This window comes from Punica granatum, chromosome 3 (genome assembly GCF_007655135.1).
Source record: "Punica granatum isolate Tunisia-2019 chromosome 3, ASM765513v2, whole genome shotgun sequence".
Taxonomy (NCBI): domain Eukaryota; kingdom Viridiplantae; phylum Streptophyta; class Magnoliopsida; order Myrtales; family Lythraceae; genus Punica; species Punica granatum.
The window spans coordinates 35,233,469-35,249,353 of record NC_045129.1 but is presented as its reverse complement, the minus strand read 5'-3'; the positions used below and the strand labels follow the sequence as shown (position 1 = coordinate 35,249,353).

General features: G+C 41.3%; 2 protein-coding genes across 7 annotated transcripts; one reads left to right on the top strand and one right to left on the bottom strand.

Moving 5' to 3' along the window:
- Positions 1–140: 140 nt before the first annotated feature.
- Positions 141–7,847, top strand: LOC116201432 (cyclin-dependent kinase G-2). 6 transcript variants are annotated; one of them, XR_004155875.1, is made up of 10 exons: positions 147–2,667; positions 3,105–3,240; positions 3,348–3,436; positions 3,631–3,742; positions 3,832–3,938; positions 4,045–4,201; positions 4,272–4,403; positions 4,597–4,670; positions 5,466–6,867; positions 6,943–7,847. XR_004155875.1 is itself a non-coding variant. In XM_031532672.1 (6 exons), exons 1-6 carry the CDS (start codon positions 908–910, stop codon positions 4,139–4,141), a joined length of 2,301 nt encoding a protein of 766 aa, XP_031388532.1. In that variant the 5' UTR covers positions 147–907; the 3' UTR covers positions 4,142–4,565. The 6 variants fall into 6 exon arrangements, 1 of the variants encoding a protein (XP_031388532.1); XR_004155873.1 differs by having other exon boundaries at positions 4,045–4,403; positions 5,466–5,550; positions 5,923–6,867; XR_004155874.1 differs by having other exon boundaries at positions 148–2,667; positions 4,275–4,403.
- A 1,079-nt stretch (positions 7,848–8,926) lies between these two features.
- Positions 8,927–12,088, bottom strand: LOC116201569. Its single transcript, XM_031532841.1, has 4 exons — positions 11,352–12,088; positions 10,567–10,998; positions 9,753–10,065; positions 8,927–9,388 (listed from the first exon to the last, which is right to left on the bottom strand). Exons 1-4 carry the CDS (start codon positions 11,853–11,855, stop codon positions 9,249–9,251), a joined length of 1,389 nt encoding a protein of 462 aa, XP_031388701.1. The 5' UTR covers positions 11,856–12,088; the 3' UTR covers positions 8,927–9,248.
- Positions 12,089–15,885: the final 3,797 nt, after the last annotated feature.

Genomic DNA, 15,885 nt, shown 5'->3' with positions numbered 1-15,885 from the left:
GATCACATTGGCCATGGCGGCTGCTGCTGCGACGGATGAAGAGAGGAGGGAGAGAGGTTGAGAGGGGGAGAGAAAAGGAGGAGAGAGAAGGGGAGTTATTTTTATTTTCTTCTTTTATTTTTTTTTTGTAATTTAATTTTAGTTAAAAGTTAAAATGAGTTTTTATTTTAAATTCAAAAACATGTCAGATGCAATTGTCATCATCCACCTCAGCGGAAGCTAACGGCGTCATAGAGCAGTTGACGGAGTGGACCTAATTGCAATTGAATCGAATTTTCTGTATCAAATCTTAATTGAAAATTCTAGTTATATCAAAATATTATATTTCGTAAACTTTTTGTATCCTGCTCTAATTAAACCTTAAACAACCCATTTATTGTTCCGCTTCTTTCCCTTCTCTCTCTCTCTCTCTCTCTCTAGCGCGCGCGTTCGCTATCTCGATAGATTGAGGGATCCATCTCTCTCTCTCTCTCCGGAAGCAGCGATCGCCGCCCTTTTCTCTCTCCTCCCGATTTATCCTCTCTGTCGTCGGTGAGCCCCCGTCCCACCTCTCACTCCCCTCCGGAGATCGACAATTGCTCGCCACTCGTCTCAGCTTCCAGGGTTCGCCCTGTCGTCCCGCGGGCTTCGATTTCTAGGGTTTTGCTCCCGGTCTTCTCCGATGAACTTCTCGAGCCGATTTCAGGATTCCTAGATTGAATTCAATTCTTGCCCTTGAATCATTGAGGTTCGTGCTGGTGTTTGAATTCGATATTTTTTCCCAATTAAGTTTCGCGAACTCTTTTTCTCAATAAAGAGGGCAAAATCCGCAAAATTTTCCGTGGATTTTGAGCTTCCCCGTGTTCTTGGATTGGAATTGAGGTGGGATTTTAGCGGCTTGTTGAGTTTTGTATTGTTAGATTCATTAATGGCGGCTGGAAGACATGGGGGCTATCGTGATAACGAGTTTAGAGACCGTGAATCCAGTGTGAACGCATCGAGGCGGGAGCTTGCCTACTCCAAGGAGGAGTATGAGCGGGCTAGGGGTAGGGATAATCGCAATGCTGGGCGTGGTCGAATTCATGATGTTAGAGATAGAGATAGGGCTAGGGTCAGGCAGAAGGATATCAAGGAGAGGGAAGCGGCAAATGGAGGATACAGGTCGTCTTCCAGTAGAAGTGACTCGGGTACCAGTGGGGGCAATGGAAGTGATGCTAATCGTAGGTCTAGGCAACCTGTGATATCAGTTAGGGCAGTGGATAAAGAGCCAGGTGAGTTGTCCAGTGAAAGTGGGTCTGAGGAGGCTATTGAGTCCGAGTCGCAAGTCAAAGATAGTAAAGTTTCTAGAACTGGGGCAGAGAGTGGGATGCAGTCCCCTGTAGAGAAGAAAAGGAAGTTTTCTCCTATAGTGTGGGACAGGGATGATGATGGATCGCTAAACTCTTCTAAAAAGAGGACTTTGGTGAGAGTTACAACCCTTCCTCCTCCTCCCCCGCTGCCTAAAAACAAGCAGGTGCCTAGTAATAATGATGGAGGTGTACAGGTATCTTCTATTAGAGATGAGCAGGGTCCTCAGTCTCCATTGCCTGACAGTGAGGGTGTGCCTGCTGATCTAGGTGACAAAACAGGGTCCGAGTCCCCAGCTGGATTGTCTAGTATGCTTGCCTCACCTATTGATAAGGATCGTTGGGGTAACAGTCAGGATGCAGAGCAGTTAGAAGATGAAGATTATGTGCCGACTCGTAATATTTCATCTTCCAGATGGGCATCTGGCGATGGCTCCCCAGTTGATGAAGGGGAGATTATAGAGGATGAGGAAGTACCTAAAAGAGCAAAACGGGGGTCCCTTGCTGACTCATTGGGGACCAAGAGGAGGCACAGGAAGTCGGTTACTCCGGAGCTTGGGGAGTTCAAGAGAGACGGTTCTCGAGGAGCTGGAGGGAGGTCATCTGAATCTGATGACAGAGTTTCCCGTGTTAGGTCTTCTAGTGATGATCACTATTCTGGCCATGATTCAGATAGGAATGAGTACATGGATCTGGACGAGGATCGGGAGAACAAGGTTATGGGTGCAAACTTGACTGATACAGAATCTGAGGGTGATGATGACTCTCCTGGGACACCAGAACCCATTGGCCCACCCCAAAGAAGTGTAAATATGCTTCAGGGATGTAGAAGTGTTGATGAGTTTGAGAGGCTTAACAAGATAGATGAAGGCACTTATGGAGTAGTGTACAGAGCCAGGGATAAGAAGACAGGAGAAGTGGTAGCACTGAAGAAGGTGAAGATGGAAAAGGAAAGGGAAGGCTTCCCTTTGACTTCTTTGAGAGAAATAAACATTCTTCTTTCGTTCCATCACCCATCAATTGTAGATGTAAAGGAAGTTGTAGTGGGGAGCAATCTTGACAGTATTTTCATGGTGATGGAATACATGGAGCATGATCTTAAAGGGCTGATGGAGAACATGAAGCAGCCATTCAGTCAGAGTGAAGTTAAATGCCTCATGCTACAGCTGTTGGAGGGCGTGAAATATCTTCATGACAACTGGGTGCTTCATCGGGATTTAAAAACATCCAATTTGCTTATGAACAATCGCGGGGAGTTGAAAATATGTGACTTTGGATTGGCTCGGCAATATGGGAGCCCTCTGAAACCGTATACTCACTTGGTCGTCACTCTTTGGTACAGGTGTGCCACATTTTCCTTTGTATACCTCCTCTAAATGGCTAATTTTTCTTGGTTGTTCATTTGCATGTTCTGCTCCTATTGCTAGTTTTTGTCATGTTCAGTTCTGGGTGCTTTAAGTCTTTGGTATTGGGAAACTGGATTATGTCTTAAATATTTTCAAGATCTTTTTTCCCCTCTTGCTACTCATGATATGTGCTGGGTACTCCTTACATGTAAAGGCATGTAATTATATTAATAGTGGGCCATTCCTAAGGTCGCCCCAACTGATATTTCTTCTTGTCTGGAGTGTCATTGATTCCATGGCTGTTATACGACATTTGTTGTTGTCCTTTCTTTGCTTTTTTCGAGTTTGGAGCTTCTCATTTTTGGGCCTTGCCTATTTTCCATGAACCTGTATGTGAGAATACGATAACTTATAGTCCCCTGTATTGCTGCAGGGCTCCTGAGCTTCTGTTGGGGGCAAAACAGTACTCGACAGCCATTGACATGTGGTCTCTTGGCTGTATAATGGCTGAGCTTTTATCAAAAGAACCACTTTTTAATGGGAAAACTGAATTCGATCAGCTTGACAAGGTACTTTGATTTTTTTTCCCCTTTCTTTCTTTTGCTTTCTTCAAACTCTGGCTTTCTAGTTCCTACGTTGGCTTTCTTGTTTTAATGTATTTGGTTTGATGTTGCAGATTTTCCGAACTCTTGGCACTCCAAATGAGACTATATGGCCTGGTTTTTCTAAACTTCCTGGTGTCAAGGTCAACTTTGTGAAGCACCAGTGAGTATTCAATTTTTCATCTTCCTAATTTGGGTAAATTTACTTGGTATTCATTTGTTCTTATCTTTGATACTGTTTTCCCAGGCTTCCAGCTTTGGGTGATTCTGGTCTTGGTTTCTGGCCTTCATGGTGACAGTTCCAGTTCGTAGAATAATATTCATATTTTTGTTTGACTAGTAATTTTTTATTTTCAGGTATAATTTGTTGCGCAAAAAATTTCCGCCCACATCTTTCACTGGATCTCCCGTTCTCTCTGATTCTGGCTTTGACTTGTTGAACAAACTTTTAACTTATGACCCTGAGAAGGTAATGCAAATCCTTTTGGGGTATCCATGAGAACATTCGGCATGATTTTGTTGTTTTTATGACTCATGAGTGTGACTCTCCATCGGCAGAGGATAACAGCGGAAGCTGCTCTTAATCATGAATGGTTCCGGGAAGTTCCTCTTCCCAAGTCGAAAGATTTCATGCCGACATTCCCTGCCCAACATGCCCAGGACAGGTACCTTGGTCTTCTGGATGAAAATTATGTTTTCAGAAGTTTTCTGCCTGTTGACAAGGGCAAATTATTGTTGTTTACCTACTGAGCATTTCCCATCTGGTCTTAGGCGTATGCGGAGAGTCATGAAGAGTCCGGATCCTTTGGAGGAGCAAAGAAAGAAGGAATTGCAAGGGGACCTTGGAGGTGGGGGTCTGTTTGGCTAGAATAATTGGTCGCCTGTGATCACCCAGCTTCTGTGGGACTTACAGATGCACAAGGTCGAGGTGAGAGATATCCATTGAACGGAAGTTGGGACATTGTTTGTCAGAGGATCAATCTCAGTTGTTTCTTTAGCAGGCACTGCTGATGATTTGGTTGGAGAAGTTTATACTTGGCTCCCCAAATCAACAAGACCTGTTCCAGGTTTATCTGTTCACAAGCCTTGGTCATATAGAAATGCACCTATGGCACTGCTTGCATTGCAAGGTGTGGCATGACGACTGTTTTTTCTTTTTCAACTTTTGAAGGAATTGTCCATTTGAGATGGAATTTGTGTATGTAACATATTCTTAAATTGTACCCTGTGACCTTTATACCTTTAAATTTGGTCCGGACAGGTTTCAATTTACTGCTAGCATCATTTTCATCTTTTTTAATGTTCACATTGTGTTTGCAATAGCTGGTGGTATGAAGTGGAGGCAGGCTCTTGTCTTTACGTTGACGAAGAAAATGACAGTACCATTACAAATAAAGGTAATTTACCAATTCCCCTTATGAGTATTCTCTCAGGGGTGAGGTCTATGATTTGGTCGATGTGATGGCCTTGTTCAATGTGAAGCATGTTAGTTAGGGTCTGGTTTGAAGAGATAAATACCTAATGATTCTGTTCATGAAGTTAAAGAATGAAAGATATACATATCTTATTAACTGGTCCATGACGAGTAAACGTCTATGCCCGGGCTATCCTCTTCTCATCAGTTTACTCTCAAAACTGGCAACTGTCTGCGAAGAACCTAAAGGAGCAAATGCCTTTTATGTTTTCCTCTTTTCTTGACAGAATATCCTCAAATATCCAATTTACCCGTGGAATTACAACGAGCCTTTGGTGTCTTCTTCATCTTGAGAAGAAACCTCTTTTATATATTTATTTACTTATTTATTTCTGTTTGATAAAATTTTGTTTTCACCCAAACTATAACATATCTGAAATTGACCATTCCTGTTGTAGTGAACCAATGGTCGGTCGCACTGCAGAATATGCAGTCTGTAAAGCAAGTCTTTTGTCATTGATGTTGTTAACTCTTTTGTGCAAAATATTTCATATTGAAGGTACTCTTGTCAATGTTCACGGGTTCATTTATTTATCTGTTTCATTATCCACTGTATGCTGTGTGAAGTTTGCTCTTGATTGATAGGCAGGAAATTTTAAAAATGAGGTCTCGATAATTAAATGATTGCTCTTGTTATGTTATTCTCCAAGATGATCAGATTCACGTTTAACTGTTCCAATTAAATTTTTATGACATTTGTCTGCGCCTGTCACTGCAGTATCTATGCAAGCAGGTTGAGGAGGTTACATGCAACTCAGCAATATAGAAACTTCCATTAGTTGTCCCTTCAGGCTCACTTAGAGGTACCATGTTAAACTTGGTTTCTTATGCTTTGATGAATGAATTTTCGCATTATTTTCAGTTATAAAATCCTGATATTACTGAATCTTGTAATGGTAGTTCTCAAAAAATAAAAATAAAAATAAAAAAAATCTTGCAATGGCTCTTTCTCAGTCCTGCTATACTATGGCTTTATAGGACTAAACCACATGGGTACCCTTAGGTCTGAAATCATATGCATATGACAGTTATTTGCCATGTAGAATCTATATGTAGGAATGTGTTTTGTATTTACTCGCTTGACTATTTATTTTGCAAGTATATTCTTCTAATAATTTTTTTCCATTGTACCTTCCCAATTTTGCTGTAATATTTACATCATCGAAACAAGTAAGACATGGAAGAGCCAAAAATGAAAAAGGCACTACAGGTTTGTGAAGTTGACTGATGGCCCAGATAGCCATGTGCTGCTACGTTTCATATCTCAGGCACTGCTTAACTTTAATTATGTTGAAGTAATGTCAACTACCACTCATATTGCCAATCAGTGCTTGAAGTTTAGCAATCAACATTAACCTGGTGATGGGATGGTATGGGGTATCAGTTCATTTCCCACTCACATATATAGCAGTGTCGCTGGCTGGGAACTTGTTGGTGCTCGAAGTACGAAAAACATGAGCAATTTTTGAACTATCTCATGTACTTTAAATTTGACATTGCTTTTCAAAAAATAAGACAGTAATTTGAATAACTGGTATATGAAGATTGCAAATCACTGGTCCTTGAGTGGCTCATCATGGAGGCTCTTTGTTTTTTATTATTTTTGTTGAGTTTGAGGTTTTCATAGATGATCGTTCATTTTTTTATTGCTTTGTTAAATGCATAATATTGAGTCAGGCAAAAAAAGGAAAAAAGATACGTGCATACATATATATTTATATAGTGAGAGAGAGCTGAAATGATCGTATGAATTGTTGATAGCTGTGACCATGTCTTTAGAAAGGAGGGACTGTTAATGTAATATGAGCAGTGAACTAAAGAACGAAGCATGTCAGTTTGGAGTTGTTTTAAGTGAAAATATGGATGGATGATTTATTTGAAGCTGTACATTACTGACTTGCATTTCTTGTGATGTGGAGGCGGGCCACCTCCCTTGGAAAACTCGTTAGAATTTTTACTCTGAGATGATCTCTTCATAATTGCACCTATACTGCCAGATTATTGCTAACTGTGTAGTAATTGGTCAGTATTGAGTTTTTGGTTTGATCCATATATTATTAATGATCGGGGAAGATCCACTCTTGGGGATGGCAAGGCTGCTATTTGGCTGGATAACGATTGTAAGTCCTTTTTCTGGGTCTTAGATTATCAGTTATGGCCTGTAGGTTTGGCTTACATGAATGTGTATGACGCAGGTTTCTGAAATGGTGCACTTCGTCTAATATTTAGCAAAGAAGACAATGGATTATGGCTCCCCCCGCGCCCCCAAAAATAAAAAATAAAAAATAACGTCGTTTTCGTATAGGCATAGAATATCCTGTATGTATATACCTGCAGTGCACATGAAGACTATGTTCAAAGTATCATTCATGAAAAAATCATCAAATATTTGATTGAAAGTATCGTTCATCGAAAATGCTGATCTGTGGGAATCAAAGTTCTAGAGCGAATTCTTGCCTTAATTCTATATATCCTGTGGTGTCTGGTCATTTTCCCATATGTGCACTCCTGATTTTGACTTGCATCATGTGCTGGAGTCTGATTTCTGAGTTGTGGTATGTTCAAGTCCCAGCTTCAAAGTGGTGTCCATTGGCCTATTAAGGTGGCTCTCTATTCTCGCAAAAGTAACATCCAGAGTCATCTTCCTAGTAAAAGAATCTGTTGATATCCTTTTTGAGCTTGTATCTGTGTTTGTTGAAGTTTTTCCTTGCACATCGGATGGTTTGTTTAGGCTCTTGCTTTGAGTTTATTTTCCTTGTTATTGGGGAAATGTGGCGAGCATAATGTACATAGATCGGTCCACATCAAGCATCAATTGCTGGGGTGCTAGTCGAACGACATATCAAAGGCAGCCTCTTTGCTTCCATGGGTATTCCAATAGCGGTTGCATCTTCACCTGTCGACGATCTTGTATCGGGGTAGAGTAGAATACTCGGATAATTGGGTGGCTCTTTGCCCATTCTTGCTTTTATCCTTTTTTACTGTCTTTGGTTACTGGGACGGGGATGTAATGTGCTCTGTAATAGCAGTCACAGTATCAAACTCTAAATTGAGCTGTTTGCCGGGCATTCATAATCATCGAAATTCAATGTTATGTCGATGTGTCCGTGTAACAAATCAAATCCGGGAAATTAGTGTCGAGTAATAAATGAGAAACCGCTACCAACTTGCTGATCCTTTGAAACTTCTGTGACGCACATCAACTTGGTTGTAATTTCGATTGGAATTTGAATTTTTAACAGTGTGCGTAAAGCTCCTTCAACATATTGAACAAATAGTCGTACGAAAAGGACTCGCCCAAATTATATTTCTATTTGGGAAAAAAAGAAAGTCGCATTTCGTTTTCAAGTTTGTGCTGCTCCACTTTCATCTTAATTTTTCTTTTCGTTCAGCCTTTATTATTTACATTTTGCATTTTATTCATTTTAGTCTTATTGTTTACTTTTTCATTGAAAAAATAATTCCCCATTCAAAAATATTTCCATAAATTATTTTAATTTTGCAAAAAAAAAAAAAGAGATCGAAAAAGAAAAGAAAAAGGAGAAGGGTCAATGGAGGCCCTCGCTAACACCGCCCCAGCGAGGTCTCCAGTGGCCTCTGGAACCACTAGCAAACCTCAGAGGGGGAGAAGTAGCTGCTGGGGTGGCCCCTTCCCCTTTGGAATCGAGAGATCTCAGTGGGCGAAGATCTCTGGATTCCAAGCATCTTTTTATTTTATTTGTTCCCTTCTTTTTTGTTTTTCTAATTTTTATTTTTTTTATTATCAAATTTTACAGTAAAATAAAATAGTTTAAAGTGCTGTGGACGGAAAAGTAAGTTTTTGATGGAAAAATTGATGGCATACCGAAATGATTAAGGTGAAAGTGAAAAAAAAAAGTGAGATCGAGGATCAAAAGCGAATTTCTTATTTCCTTTCTTTTTCGATTCTCTCAATCACAACTTTCAGACTTGAATTTCTGGCTACATCTTGGAAGGGTAAGTGAGATGATAAAGCAGATAACCACTTTGGATCCGACTTCCAAGAGGCAGCGTTTGATTTGTTAATGTGATTTTAAAATCATGATTTTAATTTTGATTTTGATTTTGATTATGGAAAAAGACAAATGAAATGGTATTATAAATTTGACTTGGAAAACGTATATTTTTGTTATGTAGTGTGTTGAGTTAAAATCAAAATCATAATTCTAAAATCAGTTCAACTTTTCAAACGCAGCCTATTCTCCCTGGGTTGTTCATAAAATGCATATTCAACGTCCTCCTATGGAGCTTCCAGGAATCAGGGAGAGTCCGTTCATATTGCGGATTTAGCATAGTCTATTGGAGCTTTTGGCCGTTTCGGGTGCTGGGGAGCTAAGCCGTGGCGAGAGCTCAACAGGCCTGTATTTACATTTGATGAAGACTCGGCACCCAGCAGTGGCATGTCTTTGGTTGATTGATGAATGCTGTAGTGAAATGTCACCGAGTGTCCGAGTCTACTCCGAGATGAAGTGAAAATGTTTCACTAAGAGGAGAAAACAATAGTGTTCCCAAGCAAAAAAGTGACCAAAGAGAGTTCGAGGAAGAAGATTGTGGTGAGGAGGGTCCTGTCCACTGTCCAACCGAATATTGTGATTCCCCCCGGATTCGCCTGTAAATAACTCACTGCAAGGCCAAGAAACAAAAAGCCGAGCACTTGTTAGCACGGTGGTAAGAAACGGTTTGGTCTAGTACATTCTTCTTAGCACAGTTATCGATCTGTTTCTTACTCGACTATCGTTAAAATAGAAAATTTCGTTAGGACTGATCAGAGCCTGAGAAAATGTTAAAAAGAGAGAGAAGAGGGTGATGAAGCCCCTTAAGTCGATCTACCAAGGATTGGATCAACCCTGACTCCCTTACAAGCTGTAGACCAATTTATGAAAAGCAGTATGTATTTAACCATTGGAATAATTCAGGAAAAGGCATTCAAGAGCCAAACAATAGCATGATAGCATATTATAGAACTTGAGGAAGTTCAATTTCATACCAAAAGCTTGCCGCTTGTGATATGTGGACATGTAAGAAGCGAGTTGTGAGCTGGTTGGGATTGAGATAAATTCCAGCGACTCCAAGTCACTTTCCGAGTAATTCATCCGCAGCGAATTTAAGGGATTTGGAGGCTCCAAGTTTCCAACATTGCTTTGAGGTCTTGGTGATGATCCGTCTGACGACAAGGACCCGCATGTCATTAATGCGTGACACCTGCTTGCAAATGCGACGATGCCCTGTGCCCTGCTTGAGATCCTTGTGGCTGCATGCAAGCATAGTATAATTCCGACTACTTGTATGATGGCAGAGACCTGAAGGGGTAGGAAATACAAAGGTTGAAAAGGAGACTCAAACTTCAACAGACAGATCTCACAAACGTAAAAGCACCAGTGATTACTAGGCCTGTGCTGTTCTAGAAAACAAAGAGATTTGCCACATTCACATTCCGTATATCGACTTGCACATTTATCGTGTTTCTTTTTTTTCATATAAAACTGAAACACTCTTTATTTGGAAAGCAGTCTCGTTCTTTTCTGTTTTCCAGCTCTTCAAGAACTCAGGAAATAATGTAGTGAGAGCTGAAATCGCACTTTTCAGAAGATTACTTTCCATTCAAAGGCGTGGAAGCTCCCGCTTGATTTTAGAAGAGCTTGAAAGAAGCCGATGAGCGAAGATGCACTTTTCACGTAAAGGGAACTCATTTCCAAAAAGGAAACAGATACAGCTTACAGAACTGGAGAACAAGACACGGCAATAGATGGCTTCCTACAATCATCCAAAAAAGACAACGAAAACGTACGCAGTAGACTCACCGCAAAATCACCAATGTTTATGAGTGTGATGACTCCTTGGTAAACCGTAATCTCCATCAGAGTAACAAACTGACTGGCAGTCACGATGAAAAACTGCAGGAGGAGGAAGATCCTGAACCTATGGCTTATCTTGGACAGGTTATAGCGAAGACGGATGTGCTCTTCAATGAGGAACAAGACATCGCTCTCCCTTTCCAAGAGCTTCCCATAGTCCTCAAAGTGTATAGCTTGCAGGTTGCACACTAAGTGGAACAGACTGCTAGCCGAGAGAAAGATTGTGCTGACATAAGCCCATGAGATTACCAGCGCCAGCAATATGTAGATAGACAGCCACCACGACTTTTGATGGATGTACAAGGTCCGCACTATCTCGAGCAGAGTCTTGAGGAGGACACACGGCAGAGTCCAGATAACCAGCAAGCGTATAGAACCCTGGCCCGATTTCAGATACACGGTAGATAGATTGATTCAGGACTAGACACTTTTTCTTGCCCTTTTAATGCATTAGCTATAAATGGCATAAGATTCCTAAAGACAAAAGAAAGAACATGAATCCACATAAACTAATCCATCTACAGCTTCGATTCTATGTACTAATTGGCGAATAAACTGATAAAATCCGAACAATGCTCAGTACTGCAGCCCCCAAAGCTGCAGCTTCTATGCTCTTACTGGGTTGACTACGGGTTCTATTCACCAAACAGCAAATTTGATATAGCCTTGAGCAAATGTTTGGTTGGAGCTCACCATTTGAATCAATGAATGAACGTGAGAAAATTACTGACCTTGATCTGCGAAATGTACTGGTCGCGAAACCGGGACATCTGCCCGCTGTACCGATCAACGAAGAGGAACTTCCTAATCCCATACTTCCTCAACTTATGCGACAAGCAGAGCAGAGAGACCGTCGCAAGGCTGGCCTGCAACGCCACGATGTCGAGCTCGAACTTCTTGACCCGGTACTCCTTGCAGTCGGAGCAGTCCAACAGCTCGAGGATGATGACTGGCAGCACAACCCCGACGAGCACGAAGGCGGTCCAGCTGAGCACGAAGCCGTGCACCGTTGACTGGTTGAAGCCGAGGAACGACAGGAAGGTCTCGAGCTTCTGCAGGGTCTGGTCCAGCTGGCAGTCTTCCTCTTCTCGGCTCCGATCTCTCCTCTGCTGCTGCTGTTGGTAGTTGTGGTTGAGGTTGTTCTGGGGCGCCGTGGGAGGAGGAACGAGGAGGGGCGACTGTAGGGAGGGTGGCTGTTCTTCCGGCGCCGGCGGTTTTGGGTGGGGGTCCGCCATTAATGAAGGGGAGTCCGAGCTCCGATTCAGCTTGTTCTTGGGCGTGAAGCGAGAATATGGAGCAGACCCAGGTGAGATTTCTGCCGGGTTTCTTCCTCGTACGTGTTCTTGAACTCTGGTTTGATCTTTGACCTGCTGGTAAGTCCTGGCCGGGGCTACACCTGCCTGTCTTCCCACTGCAACTAGTCTGTAATCAGCTATCCGGAAGGATGGGGAAGAAACCCGCAATAGGAAAAAAATAATGGAAAAAGAAAGTGCAAAAATCTCATATAGTTTGTCTAACACATTTATTTCGTGAGATCATTATCATTAACTTTTTAATCACTTTTGATGACTTTTTTTTCATTATTACACTCAAACTTTTAATATTTTTGCAATTTGATCCCAATTATGGAAAAAAAAGAGGAGGGAAGGGCTTGGGCCGCCAGTCGTCTACTTCGACCCCCCACCACTGAGGTTGTCGACACTCATAGAAGACGTCGAAAACCTCGAGGGTGGGATTGAGGTCGCCAATTGGTGGCCCTAGCCTTCAATTTGGGGGCAGGGGCTGCCAATTTATGGTCCTGACCCCACCTCCATAGTCGTCGGCGTCCTTTGTGGATGCATGCGACCTCAGTGATGGGGTCGACGTCGCCGTGACATACTTTGTATACCTATTAATGATTAATCAATTTTTAATCCTTAATATACAATATTAGGTTAAAAAACTAATTGTATATTCAGAATCGACTTCTATAAATTGATTACATGAATTTGTATCAAATAAAATCTCATATTGTAATGTATAATTTCGATGCGATTGTATAATTGTCGTGCATCGCATGGGGTATATTCACTAGTTATAATCAAAATGGATTCGGCCACGGAAACGTTCCGATATAATTAATTTTTCATAAGGATATTGAATAGTTACAGGTAAACGGTTTGCGTGGGATAGGGTAATCATGAACCCTTGACCAATGTACCTTGCAGCTCGTACTGTTTGTTGACAAGAAGAACAAAAGGCCTTGGACACGTAATGGATCTTATAATAAGGAAGTGATTGAGTATGGCGATAGCCATCGTTGAAATTACAAGCATCCGCAATTGTTAATGATTGATTATTCTAGGAGGGGGAGACCTCCACTCCCTTGCTTCGCCGGAGACAATTATTGATACGGTATGAATCGTTCGATATATATTATAGGTAGGGATGGGCGCGGGACAGTTTGGTATAGTTTTTAACATGAATCGTAATTGTTCCGAATTTTTGGGACACGAATTTACGAATCACAGACGAAATTGAATTAGAGGAATAAGGCTGTCTTGAAAACTAATTGGTTTGACGGTTCAATATATTGAAAAAATCTCTTGAAAAAAATCTAAAACTACAATTTTATTAAATTTCATTCATCCACATACCACAAACACTAAAAAAAGTCAGTTAAACCGCATCCATCCATATATCTAAAGAGAAGAAGTTAAAAGAGAGTTCATCTAAAATTAGAATTAGAAATTTTATTATCTTTACCTCACTTTTTGACCTTTTATTAATGATATGCATATAATAATATTATAAGTATATAAATTCGAGATGGGACGGTTAATTGCGATTTTCTAATTTTGAAAATCGGTATCTATACGGTAATTGATTTTCATTTTGAAATAAGTAATCGAATTTTTTTTTTCAAAATTGATTAATTCAGTTTTTTTCGATTCGAAACGCAATAGTTTTGTGAGATGATTTGTTTTTCAAGATGTTTAGCACAGCCTTGATTATAGGGACCACGGTGCTCCTGTACAACATTGTTATTCCAAATTTCCTCTATGTTAGATCTGACCTGACTAAACCGAACCAACTCATTGAGAAAACTATCACCGTAATCCTTTTACTTTTCCAGAGCCACCAGTATCTACACCAGTCTCTCTTGGCCACGTGACCAAGAGAGAGACGCAGCGGGAGTCTCTCTCTACTGGAGCAAGAGAGATGCGCGCCACTTGGCGCAAGGCTCCTTTGCATATAGATGCCAAGTAGCCAGTGATGAGCCTCCATGTGGCGACTCATTACCATTTCTATGAGGTCCGCTGCTCTAGCTCACGTGGCATGCAGCGGGCCATACTTCGATTTCTTTTTTTTTTTTGTCTATTTTTTTAAAATGTGGTGCTTTTTAAATTATGTTAAAAAAAAGTGTGGGTCCACAGTAGAGATTCAATCCAGAGTTGACCATTGGAGTTAGTCTCTCATTTTATTCGGGAGTATTTCCCATCTATGTGGTGCCTATGTGGCATCGTAGGATCCAATTCAGAGACACAAAAAAGAACGAACCATTGGAAATAGTCTTCCCTCTACTTATTTTGCCACTAATTTGACTCAAACGTTAGAGTTTTGTTTACTAATTCGGTCCCCGCCGTCAATCCCTTAGATGGAAGTTTGATGTGTCACAAACAACGTCAAAAAAAAAATAATCAGACTTCCTCAAAACGACGACGTTTTTTGCAATTTTTTTTTTACGAAAAATATATATTTTTAAATTTTAACTGATGAAGGCAAGAGAGAAAGGGAAGGGGGTAGGTCATTTGGGAGAGCCGACCACCAACCCCTATGGCAAGGCCACTAAAGGCAGGAGGAGCCTTTAGTGACCTCACCCGAGAAGGGAACATGAAAACATAAGGAAAGGGAATGGGGTAGATGCAGGGGACTCCTCGGCTCCTTTTGCCTCCGGGAACCTCTCCCGAGAGGGTAGGGATGACGTCGGTGAGCCCTTGGCCGATCTACCCCTCCTTCCAATCTCTTCTGTTTTAAAAAATGTGAAAACAAAAGGGGAAGAAAGGGTGCAGACCGGCTAGGGTCTCCTTGTCCGGGCGCTGCCCCTTGGGCGAGGTCGTCGGAGGCTCCTCTTGCCTTTAGCAACCTCGCCCGAGGGTCGTTGGCTAGCCGAGGTGCCTTTAACCTTTCTGCCCCCTTCCCCCTCCCTATGTTTTCACGTTCTTGAAAACAAAGGGAGAGGGAAGGGGGCAGATCGACTAGGGGCTCCTCGACCGGTCATCACCCCTTGGCGCGAGGTCGCCAGAGATTTGTCTTGCCTCCGGCGAACTCAACAGAATGCGTGGTGATCGATCAGGGAACCCCCAGCCGGTTTGCTCGTTTTATTGTTAAAATTTTAAAAAAATCAAATAATAGCCTAATAATTTTGGCTAGTATGAATTTTTAAAAAAATTGACGTCGTTTGTAGTCACATCAAACTTCCATTAGGGGGATTGACGGCGAAGACCAAATTGGCGGATATAACTCCAATTTTTGGAACGAATTGGTGATAAAATAAGTAAAAGGACTAAAGTGATGACTTGAAAAAGATAAGAGGATGACAATGATAATTTTCTTTTTTGTCTCTCTCCCCAGCTTTTCATGGTGGATTTGGTAATTGACAAACGGAAAGCATGAGATAGAAACAAAAATTGTTGCCCATGCTGATGATGCAAAAGCTTTTTGTATCGGTGGATTTCAAAATCCAAAAAACCGATCGGGTTCATTAGTTTCTTCCACAAAATTATGATGCAAATGACTCGTTCAGAAACTCGGATCAATTATGGGATAGTACTCTCTCGAGACACTCAATACAAGTAAATGAATAATGTGAGTGGATAATCACTATACGTCATGATTTGATATTAAGTTCAAGTAATTACGAGAAGACAACATGATATTACTACGAACATATTTTTTCAATCGCATCAGGAATTTATCGGATCGCATCCGAGATTCAACAAATTTAAAGAGTTGCTAATGTGTCGTTAAAGTATTCAGTTAATCGATGATATATACTTAAGAGGAGTTGCCACGTGTCTTAAAAACTCGACCTATTTAATTGACTGGTCCAGCTAATTGAACCAGCCTGCAATTTTTTTCTTTAAAGTACACAGTCAAATTCAAACACCCCTTTGAACGAGGTCGCCAGCACCATCAAAGGCCGCCCAAAGAGAAAGAGTGGGGGAATGTCGAGGTCCCCCACGGCCTCTTTAGGTTCTTCGAAGTAAACACAGGTCTGCTTCT